A 15,740-nucleotide genomic window follows, 5' to 3' on the forward strand; every position below is an offset into this window, starting at 1 on the left:
ATAGTTCTGGCTGGAACTAGTGCTAATTTATCTCAGCAGCTCCACACTGCCCCAAGCATTCTGTGACCCAGGCAGCAATCTCTTTACCCATCTAGTTCCCAAGGCAGGTCGCTATGCCAGTTTCATATAGAGACTGCCTATCTCGAGGCTCTCTTACTGTGGACTCTGTTCACATTTCTAGCATCCACTTGGTCCCAGCCAGGTCTCTCCTCTCATAACTCTGTCGATGTTCTGTTTACATTCCCAACATCCACCCCCTAATAGTTATGGTACAAACTCCCAACAACCCATTAAAGTCAAGACTCAACAAACTGTAACCCAACAATCAGATTTATATGTTAAATTCTCAATCTACAATACATCCACACAATAAACTTGCAACCAATTGATAGGTATAAACCACCCACCTAGAGAAGATAAATTTGCCTACAGAAATTCATCCAACTACCTGGATTATTTAAGACCACCTGGATCTGGGTCATCCTTCTTCGTCTCCATCTTAATTCTCCTTCCTTCTTCCCTCCTGCCTTACAAAAGCTTTGTCTCTGCCTTATTTTTTTTTTTTACTGTCCAATCATGGCCTTGACCTAAGTTGTGCCATCCCTCACCTGCATATAGACATCAACCTACAATAGCATTGTTTTTTGAGTCTCATAAGTTTTGATATTCTGTATCTTTCCATTCATCTCAATGTATTTTCAAACTTCCCTTATGATTTCTTGTTTAACTGATTGATTATCCAAGGATGGGCTTTTCCAGGTTATGTTTTGTTACCTGCGTCTGTCCTTCTAAATTTACTGATGCTTAATTTGTACCCTAACATATGGTCTAGCCAGGAAGATGTCCTGTGTGCTCTTAGAAGAACATATGCGCTGTTGTAGAGTGTTATATGGCTGTTTGACTGCTTGGCCTTTTCTTCTGCTTTTTATCATTTTTGTTGAGACAAGGCTCTATCTACTCTAGCCCAGGCTAGTTTAGAACCCATTCTGGCATTGAACTTGTAATTCTCCAATTCAGCCTTCTGAGTGACAAGGTATTAGGAGTGTGCTACCATGCACAGCCAGTAGAGTGTTTTATATGTCTGTTAATTCTCAGGTTTATTGCAGTTGAGTTCTAAGAATTTTTATCTTTTGTCTCATTGTTTTACCAAGTATTAAGAGTCGATCATTTAGTCTTCAGTTACTTTGTTGTACGCTCACTTCCCACTTCTACTAACACTTTTTGTTTCATATAATTTCACGGTCTGCAATTGGGTGTGTAAATGTTAATAACTTCGCTCGTCTTGTCGTGAACCTCTAATTCATGTATGTCCTGCATTGTCTTAAATTTTTTTTAAAGATTTATTTTTATGTATGTGAGTACACTGTAGCTGTCTTCACACACACCAGAAGAGGGCACCAGATCCCATTCAGATGGTTGTGAGCCACCATGTGGTTGCTGGGAATTGAACTCAGGACCTCTGGAAGAGCAGTCAGTGCTCTTAACCGCTGAGCCATCTCTCCAGCCCCTTAAATTTTTTATTTAAAGTATTTTGTTTAAAGTTAGCATAAGTGCTTGTAAATGTTTCTTGCATAGAATGTTTAGTGGTAACAAAATCCCTTAGCTTTTATTTGTCTGGGGACATTTTTCTTAATTAATGTATTCTTTGATAGTTTCACATATGTACACAATGTATACCAGTGACTCTTATTCCTACACTCTCCCATCTTCATACCACTCAGTCCAGTATGCTCTCTTCCTCTCTAACAGATCTCTTTTTCACATTCATGACTGTGTATGCCTGTGATGTGTTAATTTCTCTAATAGTTTCGAAAGACAGTTTTCAAAAACTGGATATGGAATTCTTAAGTGAGCATTTCTTTTAGCATTTTGTAAGTATTAGTATCTGTTCCCCTGGCCCCCAGACTTCCTAGTAACTCTGTTGCCAGAATATTTAAGAGATGCTTTCAAAGTGCTTAGTTGCTCTTCTCATGCTTCCTCAAAGACCCTTTCTTCTATTTCATTGAGCTCATTGGGCATTTATTTTAATGTCATTCATGAAATTTGGGAACCTGTAATATTCTCACTACCTCCTTTTGCTTATCCTCTAGCAGTTGTCTTCAGCAAAATGGTCTTATTGTTCCTATTTGCCTCTCTAAAGTGCCAGCAACTCTAGTAACCCAGCCTGTCCCGACCCTTCTATCCTTGTATTTTTTCCTCTTCTGATGTTCCTATTTTTATACATTACATCTGTTATAGTTGTCCCACAATTCTTAGATACTGTTTTTTGCTTTGTCTTGTTCTCTTTGATGATTTGAAGGTTGTTATTGTAACATCCTGAATCCTATGAGTGTTTTTTTTCCTAGCTATGTGCCACGTACCAGTAAGCCCACACAGGCATTCTTCATTTCAGTTGCAGTATTTTTGATCTATAGCATTTCTTTTTGTTCCTCTCTTAGAATTTCCATCTCTGCATATATGTACATGCATTTACACAGACACATATGCATGTATACCTATTTATTTTTGTATACTGCTTACTTTTTATACTAGATCTCTTTGCATTTTATTGTTTTTAAAAATTGGGGAGATACTTTTAGTAATGGGAATTAAACTCAGGGTCTTATATGTGCTTGGCAAGTTTTCTACTCTATCCTATAGTCTCAGCTTAAACTTCTAAAAATTTTTGATTGTATCACTCCAATGTCTCCATTTGTGTGATCTCCACACTGCACTCTTGTTTTTTCCTGTTTAGTTTTCTATGCACCTTGTTGAAAGCCCCTCGGGATATTGAGGAAAGAACTGTGGCAGTTGGTAAAGTCTGAGGAGAAGGCCTTCTATCTTCACTGAGTATAGCTTCTCTTTGATGAGCCCATGCCCTGGCTTGGGAACTCTGCCAGTGTTTCGGGCCCTGTCTCTCCCTAGGACAGCATGGTTGGATAGTTGAGTATCTTCTTTCTCCCATATACAAAAGAGGTGGTGTTGTACTTGAGTATTCCACCTGTTCCCGATAGAAGCTTGGAGTTGGCCAGAATTGGGACTTCCCTTGTACCAGGTTGATTAGGCTCCTTTTATAGAATCTGGAAGATAGAACCTGAGGAAAAGCATTTTTTCCAGAGAGAAGGGCGTGCTACAAAGAATAGAATGATTCAGCATGCTTCCAAATGTTTCCTTTCCCCTGGAAACTACAAACTTTTCTCCAACATTCACAGTGAAGATCCCAAGGCAGAACTCAAAACTCCTCCCTCTGAAGCTGCCGTAGAGGCCTTTGCTTGTATATTTCTGCTCTTCTGTGATTCCGCTCATTCACCTGCTTTGTCTTCCTATGAGTTCACCTTATGTAGGTGTATTAGAGGGTTTGCTCACCCCTGAGTCTTAGGCTGGAATAAATTCTTCCAAACACCTTACATCCTAGATTGTAAGTCCTACAGCACATTTTAAACCTGTTTCTTAAATGATTTGATTAAATTCCTGTTGTAAGTGGCCTAAATGGCATCTTCTGTGTATATAGAATACTTGCTTTCTGGATCTGCTTTTTATTTTCTTAATTTTTAATCTCAATAATATATTTTTCTATATACCTAGAAAAATATTTTTCTAGGTTGATTTTTCTTAGATACCAAATGCTATAAAAGTATAGAAATAATTACTTGTATTATCTCAATTCAGAGTGGATTTGAGATATTTGGCTGTATTTTAGTTTTCCTTTACTTTTAGGTTTTTGTCTTAGTTACTTTTCTACTGCTGTGAAGAGACACCATGACCAAGGCAACTTATGAAAGAAAGCATTTAATTTGGGGCTTGCTTAGTACAGTTTCAGAGGGTGAGTCCTTGAGTATCATGGAAGGGAGCATAACTAGGGACAGACTAGCACTAGAGCAATAGCTGAGAGCTTCAGTTGAGACACCAATCAGGAAGCAGAGAGAGGGACAACTGTAATGGCACGAGCCTTTGAAACTTCAAAGCTCACACTCAGTCATCTATGTATTCCAATAAGGCCACACTTCCTAATCCTCAAATATCTATCTATCTATCTATCTATCTATCTATCTGTCTGTCTGTCTGTCTGTCTGTCTATCCATCCATCCATCTGTCTATCTTCTATCTATCTATCTATCTATCTATCTATCTATCTATCTATCTCTATGTATGTATGTATGTATGTATGTATGTATGTATGTATGTATGTATGTATGATGGGTTGTTTCCTTCAAACCAGCACAGATTTAATCTCCTATGAAGAACCAAGCCTGTTCATCTGTCAGGCTACCAGGTCACTGATTTGATTTCCCAGCCTCCTCTTCTTGACTCCCCAAGGCCATGTTTTCCGATGGGACATTTCACTTTCCAAATTTGGCTAGGTTTTTTTTATAGTATAGAATACAGTTTAATCAGGGGCTGGGGAGGGGAGTTGGTGGGGGAAGGGCTGAGGGTACAGAGCCGGAGCAGGAAGGTAAGAGCAAGAGAGAGCAAGAGAGCTTGGCTAGGTATTCTAAGGTTCATGTTGTGAGTTTACCAAAAGTCACTGATTAATATGCCTATATGCCTCTTAGCTGTCTGTCAGAATTGTCAGATACCAGAAAGAACGCAAGCAAGCAAGCAAAATAACAGTCCCTAAGGCCTGGCTCATCTCTGGAGTTCCTTTTTATACCAGGTTTCTGTTTTATACACTTTAGTGCTTAGAGTTAGCATTTATTTCCTTAGCTGTCTACCTTTTCCAGTTGATTTTAAAAGGATCCTTGTTCTTGGGTTACCTAGTCTTCTAGACTGTCTTGCTCTGCTGTATTATGGAATGAGACTCTACTCATGTAACACAGTTAAAGGAAGGAAGCAGCTATGCCCTTTAAAGGGCAGTTATGTTGGAAGGTGTTTTGTTGGGGCGAACACATGAAGGAGTGTTTTCCTAAAAGAGAACACAGGTAAGAGACTAAGACAGATTTGTGAAGGAACATTTAGCTAAAGTAGACACAAGAAAAAAGATGTTCTGCTAAAGCATACACATAGAAGGACACGTGAGGAAGGACTCTTTGCTAACAACATACATGTATTGGTCTGCCTTATATTTTGTTGGTGAGCTATATTTGTCACTACTCCATAAGGAGAATGCGCCAAACAGCTTTTGGTTGTGTGTCATAGTCTCTTGTTGCTATTGCAGACTTGGGCTGTTTGGCAGAGTGATGTCAGCTGAGGCAGATGTACACGCTGAGGCAAGACCCGTGAAGGGCAGGTGGAGTTTGGAGAGAGTATAAAAAGGCTCGTTAGACAGTGACAGAGGCAGAGCTTGGCTTGTTTATAAGGTAGCTGTATAGCGCTCGTGGCTCTCACATCTTTGTTGATCTTTGTTTCTCTAGAGAGAGACACAGCTGAGAACCTCTCTTGGTGTCCCTATGGGTCCCTTCTACTGACTTGTGTCGAGGCTGAGGCCTGGCCGTTTCTGCTAGGTTGTACCACTGCTACTGATTTTTGCTTGTTATCCTGACTCTATCAAGCTAGACTGTTGGTATATCGTGAAGTGTTTGAGTGGGTTGAGCTGTCGCTACTAATCTGTAAACTGAATTGTCAATTTCTTTACAAGATCGATAAGAGGTTTTTCTAAAGAGCCTTTTAAAACAGGTCTACTTCTCCATATCCTTTCTTTCCCACTACCTCTGGTGGGCTAAAAGGGATGTTAAAGCATTTAAAAACCATCATTAAAAATAGATTTAAAAAATTAGTTACTGGACCATATTTATTTTTCTCATTGTAGCCTTAATTTATGATGTAAGTAGAGAATTTAATATTTCTTCATAGTTGGAATACATGGGTGGAAGCTTGAAATGAGACTTCCATTCACAGACAGTAGCAGAAGTTAAATAAAGGAAGCAAGCAATTGTGTCTTTGTAATGAAGCAGATCAAAGCAACTTACTCTTACTGACTTTTCAACTTAAGGAAATTTTCCTTCTAACTTTCAGATGATACAGCAGTGTTTGAGTTGATACAGCTAGTTCCACCAGGTATTGTATTACTTATTGATATGTTGTATTACTTATTGATAAGATGACTCTTAATGGCAACTTATCCCAGCAAAATACTTCTAAATATCTCCATTCCCCTCTTCTTACAAATTAACAGCAATGCTTATTTCTTACATAACTGATTCACTATGTATATGACAAAACAGTATATACAGAGAGGTTCATATAAATGCCAATTGACGGCATTGCTCTGAAATTAAATGTGTTAAAATAATTGAAAGTAGAAATAACATCTTTATAATTTTAGAATATTATGTGACATTAATATAAATTGATTTTTTTCAATGTTTGATATTTTATGAATGAAATGACATATTTTTGTTAACTGAGCAGGGGTTTTGTTTTTGTTTTTGTGTGTTGACTACTATTGGGAATGAAGTCGATGGTAGCCTTACCTATACAAAGTGAACACTGGTTACTGAGGAAAGATGTTATCTATTAAAATATAAACACTAGTTTTATTGCTGATACTGATTTATAAGATTATCAAAAAACCTTAGTTAAATCATTATTTTATAGAGCAGATACCTGTATTTTATTAAATGTAAGTGATCCCAGAATTTTCAGTATTAGACATATAAGTCTACAAAATACCTCAATTATTTTTACTGTCCAATTTTATACTCCATGACAGAAGACAGAAAAGACAGAAGACAGGGAACATGCTAAAGATGGTATTTAGCTTTAGATGTATAAATTTAATGCAACTTTATATTTTTAAAGAACTTCCTTTTCTAATAGTTTCTAGGATCTTACTGAGTATATATGAATATATCATTCTTCAAAGGTGTAAGACAGATAATTAGTAATGTATAATGTATTTCTGAAAAATAAAAAAATGTATTAAAGTACTTAATGCATTCCTTATCTTAATTTTCCTTTTATAGAAGATAAGCATTGACTTCAAGCAGGCATACAATAAGGCATCAGGCATTATATATATATTATACTTGATGATTTTGTTTCTAAATAGAATGTTTTGTTATAATTTGAATCATAGGATATCTTTCTTATAGTGGGAGAAACACTGTCTACCTATGATGAAAATACGAGAGATTTCATGTTCCCGGGTCCAAACCAAATTTCTGGACACCATGATTCAAACCGCCAGGTTACCATGAGGAGGATTTCTGGTCTAAGAGTAAGTGTCATCAGTTTTTCAAGTCAGCGCTTACTGCGGGCTCGTGGGTGAGAGCTAGAATGCAGGTCTCTGTACCTTGTATGTAAAACTAACTCAAATTCAACTTGGTTTCAAACTTGTTTTATATAATCATCTTATTTTAAGCATCCTGAATGTTATAAAAGTAATTTAGCAAAACATTTAAGACATTTATCATCAAAACTAACACAGCTCATATTGGCTGATTCTCATCAGGACTTGCAACTCCTTTCTCCTCTGCATTGTCTGTTCTCACCCCTCTCACCCCCACTCCTGGTCTCTTTGTCACTTTTCTCTGTTTCTGTTTAGGGAAGGTTCAGTGTAACAGTTGAACAATAGCTAGTTTTAACATTTAGGGAAACCAACATTTAAAAAATATTTATTGGGACATAGATGATTTATTGGAAAATATTAACAAATATTATTTACAAATTGAAAACTTTTGTATGCTTGCTGTGTGGATATAAGCTACAAAAAATCAAAACAAAATTATTTAATAAAGACCAAAATTTCTAGTATTTTATCTTCTAGGTGTGGGTCTTAAAATATTCTTACTGGAATACCAAGAGCTCTCTTTCATTGTTTTTACCCATGGTGCTAGAGAGAGAACCTAGGGTCTTCCATCAGCTGACCACTGACCCACACCCTCAGATTGAGATGTTTTTCTTACAGTGTTAAGAGTGATTAAAAAAATAGAAATAACTGAAACATCCAGGACGGATAAAGCTTCACTAGACAAATTATAAAGTGTTCATAGATTATACGCCTAAGTTTAAATGCTACATTAAGGGAGTCTTTCTTTCTGAGTGACAATAATTGTGTGACAAATCAACATGACTAGACCCATACTGCTGCCACATAAGGATCTCCCATTTTCTCCTATAATTCCTCAGATTTAAAAATGTTTGTGAAAATTTGCCTGCTACTCTGAAAAACTCAGACATGCCCATCTTGTTTCAAAAGCAGAGAAGGAAAAGTCATTGATCTTGCACTTACTTGGGCAAGTAGTATTAAAACTAGTTTTGTGGAATCTTAGTGTAAATAAAATGGGTGGCATATGAGCCAATATAGTGAATTAAATATTTTCCTCTATGCCTGGGTTTATGATGAGTTGTGTTCAAAGAGATAGCAAGTCAGTTTACTCAAAGTATAAAAGTTGACTCTGTAGCAATCTATGGAAACCCTTTCTGAGATATTTTTTTATGTCATTAGTCAACTTTTATGGTATAATTGTCTTCAAAGACAATTGTGAGAGTCATGTAGAAGCCCACAAAGGGAAATAAATCATGTTTTAAGTTTATGTTCTCTTTAAGGTAATTTAAGTTGCGGTGTCATACAAAGACAGCAGTACAAAGTCAACTTTGAACTGTTCACAAGAATTTTCCTTTCATCACATAACAAGTTGCTTTTGCATATATTTGAAAGGTGTTTGATTATTGAGGCAAAGATATATACAAATCAGGAATTGCAGTAACAGCTTTGTGAGGAATTTGATAGGTCTTCTGTATATATTAAGCAAATGTGAGGCTGGACAAAGTTATCACAGTCAACACTGGACAGCGAATGCTGACTAACTAGTACAGCAAGCACATGACATTTTTATGCCTGAAAATTGGCTTAAGTTTTAGGTAATATAGCAGGAATTTGGGACTACTTTGCTGTTATGTCCCCCATGCCCTCCTGCTTAGTGACAACTGTATCTTTACCAGCTGAGACTGGGCACAAAGAGCAGCAGCTTTGTCACCAAGGGTTGAGAAATGGGGTGAATGTTTTGGTTCTGTCAGCTAACTATGGTGGATCCTGTTGGTAGCAGATGGAGAAACCTCATAGCTGTACAAGGCCAAGTGCCCTTCTGCTGACTAGGGTCACCGTTTAGGAGGTTGACAGGGAGATCTAGAGGGCTGAGAGAATCTCTCTCTCTCTCTCTCTCTCTCTCTCTCTCTCTCTCTCTCTTCTTCAAAAGTTATGTATAAGGAAGGCAGTGGCAGATGGGAAGGAGCCTGAGAAACTAGCCTTAGCTATGGATTTACCTTCTCACCTATTATGGAAACGCAGCAAAGGTGGCTTCTAGAAACAGCTGTCCAATACAGAGGCCTTGAACAGAATGTAAACTGATCATCAAAATTGAGGTATAAATCTACTAATAACTATTTACATATAAGTAAAAAGAAGTGCTCTAGTCAATGGTTTATGATCCTGGCAAGCAACAATGTCTTGTCTTCAGAATTCTTGTCATTCTGAGCTACTATCTGTAAGTCCTATTACTGTGACAAGGATTTATTTATTTGGAATTAAATCATGGCACTCTTAGGGATTTCTTAATAAGCTTGAACAGAGCACAGTAACCTCTAGATAGATTGGGCTCATGGATGGGTTGGTTTAACATTGAGATGATCATATGTTTTAACTGTGGTCGTCGTGCTAGTAGTTATTGGTGTTTCCTCCATAGACTCAGATCTCCACAGCATTCTTTTAACTGTGATCATACTCAGTATCTTATGAAGTGGTATTTAACAGATGCTTCTTGATTGAACCCATCGGTGAATTACTTGCAGAAGAATTCACAGAAAAACTTACATTTAAGATGGTGTGATTTCATTTTGTCAGTTTGGCTAGGCTCTAGTGCCTATGCAGTAATCTGGATGTTACGGTAAAGGAGTTGGATATGATGATTCATAAATGATTGACTTCAAATAAAGATTATAACTTGACAATGCTAGCGGCCTTCATCTCAAGTTGGAGACTGCAGGAACAAACACTAAGTTTTTCTGAGGAAGGAAGCATTGTGCCTCATGGAAACAATAGAAATCCTAACTTTTTCTAATATTCCAACCTTCTCTGTAGGCTTTCATGCTCAGAACTGTGTCGGTTTATTCCTGAGTGTCCACCTTACTAATTTTCCCTTTCTGAATTGTCCCACAATGGTGTGAATTAGTTCCTTAAGGCAAATCTCTCTAGGTCCTGTTACATGCTGGACTTCAAAGAATTGGTAAAAATACTTGCTTAAGTCTTGGGAACTCTCATGCGATGATTAATACTCAGAGAAGTTTAAATTGGGAAGCCATAGGCTTGGTGGTGATAGTACTTCCTGGCGTTTGTACTGGAGTTGGACTACACATACAATGGTGGCTATGGTGTATCCTTAGTTGCACAACAGGCTATACCAACCAGGTTTCTGGAAGTATACATTATAATAGATGGCCCAATGATACAGGATTCAGTCTGGATCTTCATCATGAAGTTCACATGACAGTATTTCCAGAAATGCCTCACTGTCTGGATTTTAGCACTGCTAGGCATCAGTCGTTCTTATCCTCATTTTGCCCCTTTTGAACAGGAATGTCCACAGTGACCGCCCAGTACTTGCTGCACATGTGCACAGTGTGTGCTTGTTGTATAGATAGGTTGCTTGTCTCCCTAGTTCATAGGTCTTTTGACTGTGAAGAACTGTATTCTAGGAGTTGTACTGACACGTAACCAAAGCACCCTTCCTATCTGAGGATTCACTTTACATGCCAACACTGGATTTTAAACTGAGTTTGTAAGGTTATAAAAAAGATTAAGACTTCTTGCTGCTGCTTCTTCTTCTTCTTCTTCTTCTTCTTCTTCTTCTTCTTCTTCTTCTTCTTCTTCTTCTTCTTCTTCTTCTCCTTCTTCTTCTTCTTTTCTCTACTTATCTCAAAATATTTAATCTGATTACTGAAATGTTGATAGAAACTGAATTCAGAGTGATATCTACATCTGAATATAAATAATATTATAGGAGAGGCTCTAGAAAAAATTTCAGAGACCTTCACTGTCTGAAGATTGCACAACTAGGATGCATCGAAATTATTCCATTAAAAAATTAATAGAGAAAAAATAGAGTCAGGATATATAGAAGGAGCTGGAGGGATAAAACAGAATGGAAAAGTAATGCAATTCTATTTTAATCAAAATGCAATAAATAATAAAAAATTAATGGACAGTTAAGTATTATATATTTATGATAGACAATGGTGTTTTGATGTATGTAGAATTTATGAAATGGCTAAATAAAGCATTTCTTGATTATATAGTTCAATGTTTTAAATATAAATATAAATATAAAGAGTTGAAATCAATTAAATACATTTACATTTATGGCTAATATATCATAATTTAAAATCTTCAAACACTTCGACAAAGAGACAGTTGAAATGAAAACAATTGTTAATTATTCCATAAAAGTAATGTAATTGTTCCTAACAAAATCATTAGCATTGAAACTGCTAATTATTAACATTTATCATTACTATTTTCTTTATGATAATAAACAGATCAAACTAATAAATGCGGTGCTCAGTTTTGACAAATATTTGTTATTTTAAATCCTTTTCTCACCACTATCCTTTTCCTGGCAATATATAATAATACCATTTTTTAATCTCACAGGGAATTGCTCCAAAGCTGGAATTTTCTACAACTTCAGTGATCACCGAATGTCTGATAAGCTCAAGAAAGTGCCGCACTCAGGTTAAAAGACTAACTGCTTAAAGTTCACTGGACTCATGTTGATAGTGTCTGGCAAGCTTTAGCCCTGTGTTCTGGCTACATCTCTTTTCACCTCCCCCTCAATCTGTGGTTTGAGTAAAGTAGGTAACAAGGGACTCAGCAACCTGATTGCCTCTTAGTAAGCAGGACAAGGCCATGCTCAGCCCTGAGGCAGAGAGCACCGCAGTCCCAGCCCTGTGGCAGAGGGCACCATGCACTGTCTGTCTGGTTATTTACTTACTTTACTTCATAGACTTTTAATACAGTAACAGTCAAACTGCCAGAAGGATGTTGAGATTAGGAATTGCCAAAAAAAACTTGGAGTCTTTCATACATTTTGCAGATGTTACAGGTGACTGCACAGAGGGCAGAAGATAGCTTTAAACAAATGTGACTGAGGTTTTAGACGGGGAACTTGAGGCTTATTGAATGTGACTTCTTGAATGTGTCTAACTCCTTAGAGGACTGTTGTTCAATGGAGTGACAATACTGGTCCTGTCAGATCAAAGCAAGCTTGGATGTTCCAGCCTAAACAACTCCTGCATGTGATGGTTTCCTTCAATAAGCTTCTGCACCTGTTATTCCTCTTATTCTAATTGTTACTGGGCCACAGGGCAGTCTTCTGATGGACAAGTGACCTTGCCATGGTCATCTCTTCAGGGCTAGCAGTCATGTAATAGTGAGCTAGCTGTGATGAAGAACCAGTCACATATGAAACTCAGAGGATTCACTTGGGGCAGAACTGGGTCAATTATGGACAGAGTAGAATAGTAATTTGCTCTATTACAGTGTTAAAATTAATTTTCTGAAGACAATAACTGTGACCTTGGTTAGGACAGGTACAGCGAGTTCCCAGAGTATTGGAGGAAGCAATATTTTGTTAACAAGATATTCAGGATGCCATAGTCAGTCTGTAGCTATTTATCATTTGGACAAAGATGCTGGAAATCTGACCAGCTGTGCTTCCAGTGTATGGGAAAGTTGACTGACTTGCTTCTGAGATACTCACTGTGTGCATTTGTAAATTGTTAAAAAGGCTTTGCCTAGGATTCAGTTTTTTTTCTTTCTCTGAACTAGCATATAGCTCATGAATGAAGAGAAAGAAATCTTTTTATTTTTTAATTCTTATGGGACATAAAGCATTCACGAAGAACAGCGTAAACATTCCAATTGTACGTCTCAACACAAGAGCCTTTCTAACTGTAAGGCCCTCCCCATCAGTTAGGGTCACTGCACTTTAAGTACTAATGAACTAACATTTTCTGGAAAAAATACTGTTCTTTTCTTTTTACTTGTTTTGAGTTGTTGCTTGAACTTTACTAAACAAAGATGTAAGAGAGTAAGTTTTTATGTCAGACATTTTTTAAACTAGGTCTATAGATATAGCTTGATATGATTCAATAGGCCATTTGTCCTATCATGCATGAGGTTCAGGGTTCAGTTCCCTGTTAAGGCCAAGGAGGATGGAGATGGGGGAAGAGAGGAGAGAGGAGATGGGAGGAGGGGAGGAGAAAAAAAAAGCAAGGAGGGAAGGCAGGAAGGCCAGAGGAGAGAGGGAAAGAAGGAGGAAAGTATTATTTTCAAACTCAAAGTTTACATTTGTCAGCAACCTACGGGATTCAAAATATTAATTGTATTGATGTGAATTTCCAGGAGAAAAATAATTTTCTAATTCTTTTACCTGTTTCAAAGTAGAATTTGCTGTTACATAGATATTGACATATTGATAGACCTTTTAGTATGATAAGTACTTTATTCCTTAAGTTTTGCTGTAGAACAATCTTTGTTAACTCAATGGTTTAAAGGAGCAAGCACTTCTCAGTTCTGGGGGCTACAGAATGATTTCTTCAGTCCAGATTGACTTGCTAAGCCAGAATGATTTAGGGTGTTTTGCCCACACTTGGAACTTGGCAGAACTTGTATTTGGAGGGGGAATGTTCACCTTTGTCATTGATCGCAGCTGTGGTGATGAGGAAGACTCATCTAGCAGGTTAATAGTCCTGGCTTCTCCACTTGCTGTAGGGAGTATTTCAGAAGAGTTGGCAGCCATTTTTAATAGTGACCTATTGATAAAGTTTTCATAGTTACGGCTAGCATGATCCTGGGGAAGAAACCCAGGGTGTAGGTATAGGAAAGGAAATTATGGAGGTCATTTTGGTAAGAGGATAAGCAGCCAGTATCCTAGTAGTCAAAGCCAGGGGAATTGTGGCATGGGCATGCCTGGACACCATGGGTTGGTAGCCGATGCCTTGATGCTTGTAACTTCATTAAGAAAATGTACGGAAGTAAAAAACTTTACCGCAGACAGATGGTATTTTGAGATTGGATATAATCAGAGATGGGTATGTACAAAACAACTCAACCATGGCTTTAGGAATTTAGCTGTTCCTGGAGGCCAACATTGTATAAAGAACAAGGAGATAGAAGGTCGGAGACTGATGTGACATGGGGATTAATAACAGGCACATTGTAGAAGAAATAGGTTGAGGAAATGAGATTTTTGTGAGGAAGACAACAGATGCAGTGGGTCTGTACAGAGGAGAAATTCAAGTTGTGCTTAACAGATTAAAGTTGGTCCAAATTCTAGGTGTTCGAAGTGCTGCTTGAATGTTTCAGGAAGCTTCAGAGACCCTTTGTGATTCTAGAATGTCTGACTCATGAGAGTCAGTGTGACGTCACAGAGTAGATGAAGGGGAGGAGAGGCCTGCCAGACTCAGTGGGTCACTGACCATCGTGGGAGAAGGTCCTGGAGCACAGCAAGAACCAGAGGAAAATGACCTGATGTACTGGCCTGTATAGCACCCGGGGACTGTTCTCACCAGAAACATTCTGAGTTTTTCCTTTGTGTTACTGACTTGGAAAAACTGGCTCTTATTTTGATTCACATATATATTTTTATCACTTCATGAGTGTACATAAGGAGGGGGTTGAAAAAGTGGAGAACAACTTTGGACTGGTGGTTTTCTAAGGGATGAAGTCAAGAAGTTAAAGATCTTTAGCAGTTTATTTTCCTAACTAAAAATCAGGACTCTAGACAGTGTCTGAAGAAGTGTACGGTTTACTTCCATTCTGTCTAGGGAGGCATTTGTAAGGCAGCTTGTAGCAGAATGATGACCTGAAAAGCAGCAAAGCTGGGGCTATCGGATTCGTTTCATTTTTATCATATTTTATTTTACACAGGGCCTCATTTATTTTGCCCAGCCTGACTTAAAACTCAGAGGCACCGGAAGCTGTCTTGCCTCAGCCTTCCACATAGCTAGATATGTAGTTACATGATGCTGAGCCTGGCTTACATTTATTTTAAACTTCAGACTTTACATTTTTAAATTTCAGATACTTACCATATTTTTAAGAAAATATAAGTATTGGTTATTAAAGTTTACAATCTTTGTTTTATGCATATTTACTTTTATAAAAATATAGAACCAGAAAAACATTGGTCTTTTTATCTGTTATTGAATTGTCAAGTTATGTCTTGGATCTTACACTGCTCTATATTGTATGTAACTCAAGTGAAACACTTCAGTAAAATAGCTGTCAAGTACTTTACATTCTTGTGTTGTACGTGTGTTCTACATGATTACAGAAGAATGAATAAGACTTATTTTTAGTAGTTTTCTTTATGATTTTAAAATTAGCTAAACAAGTTTACTCTTAGACAGGGTCCTTTGTTGCCCTGGAGCCAACTGCCTTAGCATCCTAGCCAGGGTCAGACATGTGTGAGCACACTGTACTCAGACTCAGTATGGAGTTTTAAAAATTATATTAATTTTAAACTTTATAGCCTATTACTTGAATATGTACTCTAAACAATAAACATTTTTTGTATTCTTAGCTTGCTGAAAAATAAGTTTTTGGCTTATTTTGAAAATAAGTTTATTTCTTGGAACTTTACAAGTGATTAAGCATTGGTCTTTAATTTGTATTAAGCCGGTGTTAGACTTAAGAACTTTATTAACTAGGGGAATATAAATTTGAGTTTTTTCTGTGTCAGCACAGATGATAGATCCAATTGATTTTGTAGCCTTTGTGTACTTTGAGTTACTCTTAAAAGTATCTTCCCATCTGTAGAGTT

General features: G+C 37.3%; 1 protein-coding gene across 3 annotated transcripts in view; it reads left to right on the top strand.

Moving 5' to 3' along the window:
- The window catches only part of Spata6 (spermatogenesis associated 6), an 83,427-nt gene that overhangs the window by 30,029 nt on the left and 37,658 nt on the right, over positions 1-15,740 (top strand). Inside the window, exons 4-6 of one of the 3 annotated variants that reach the window (NM_134392.2) lie at positions 5,932-5,973; positions 7,011-7,135; positions 11,567-11,647. In NM_134392.2, coding sequence (NP_599219.2) covers positions 5,932-5,973; positions 7,011-7,135; positions 11,567-11,647 — 248 coding nt within the window. Of the gene's footprint in view, positions 1-5,931; positions 5,974-6,994; positions 7,136-11,566; positions 11,648-14,305; positions 14,449-15,740 lie in introns of those variants that run through there. The other 2 variants (XM_039109229.2, XM_039109230.2) reach the window with 2 other exon arrangements.

Source organism: Rattus norvegicus, chromosome 5 (assembly GCF_036323735.1).
Source record: "Rattus norvegicus strain BN/NHsdMcwi chromosome 5, GRCr8, whole genome shotgun sequence".
NCBI classification, from domain to species: domain Eukaryota; kingdom Metazoa; phylum Chordata; class Mammalia; order Rodentia; family Muridae; genus Rattus; species Rattus norvegicus.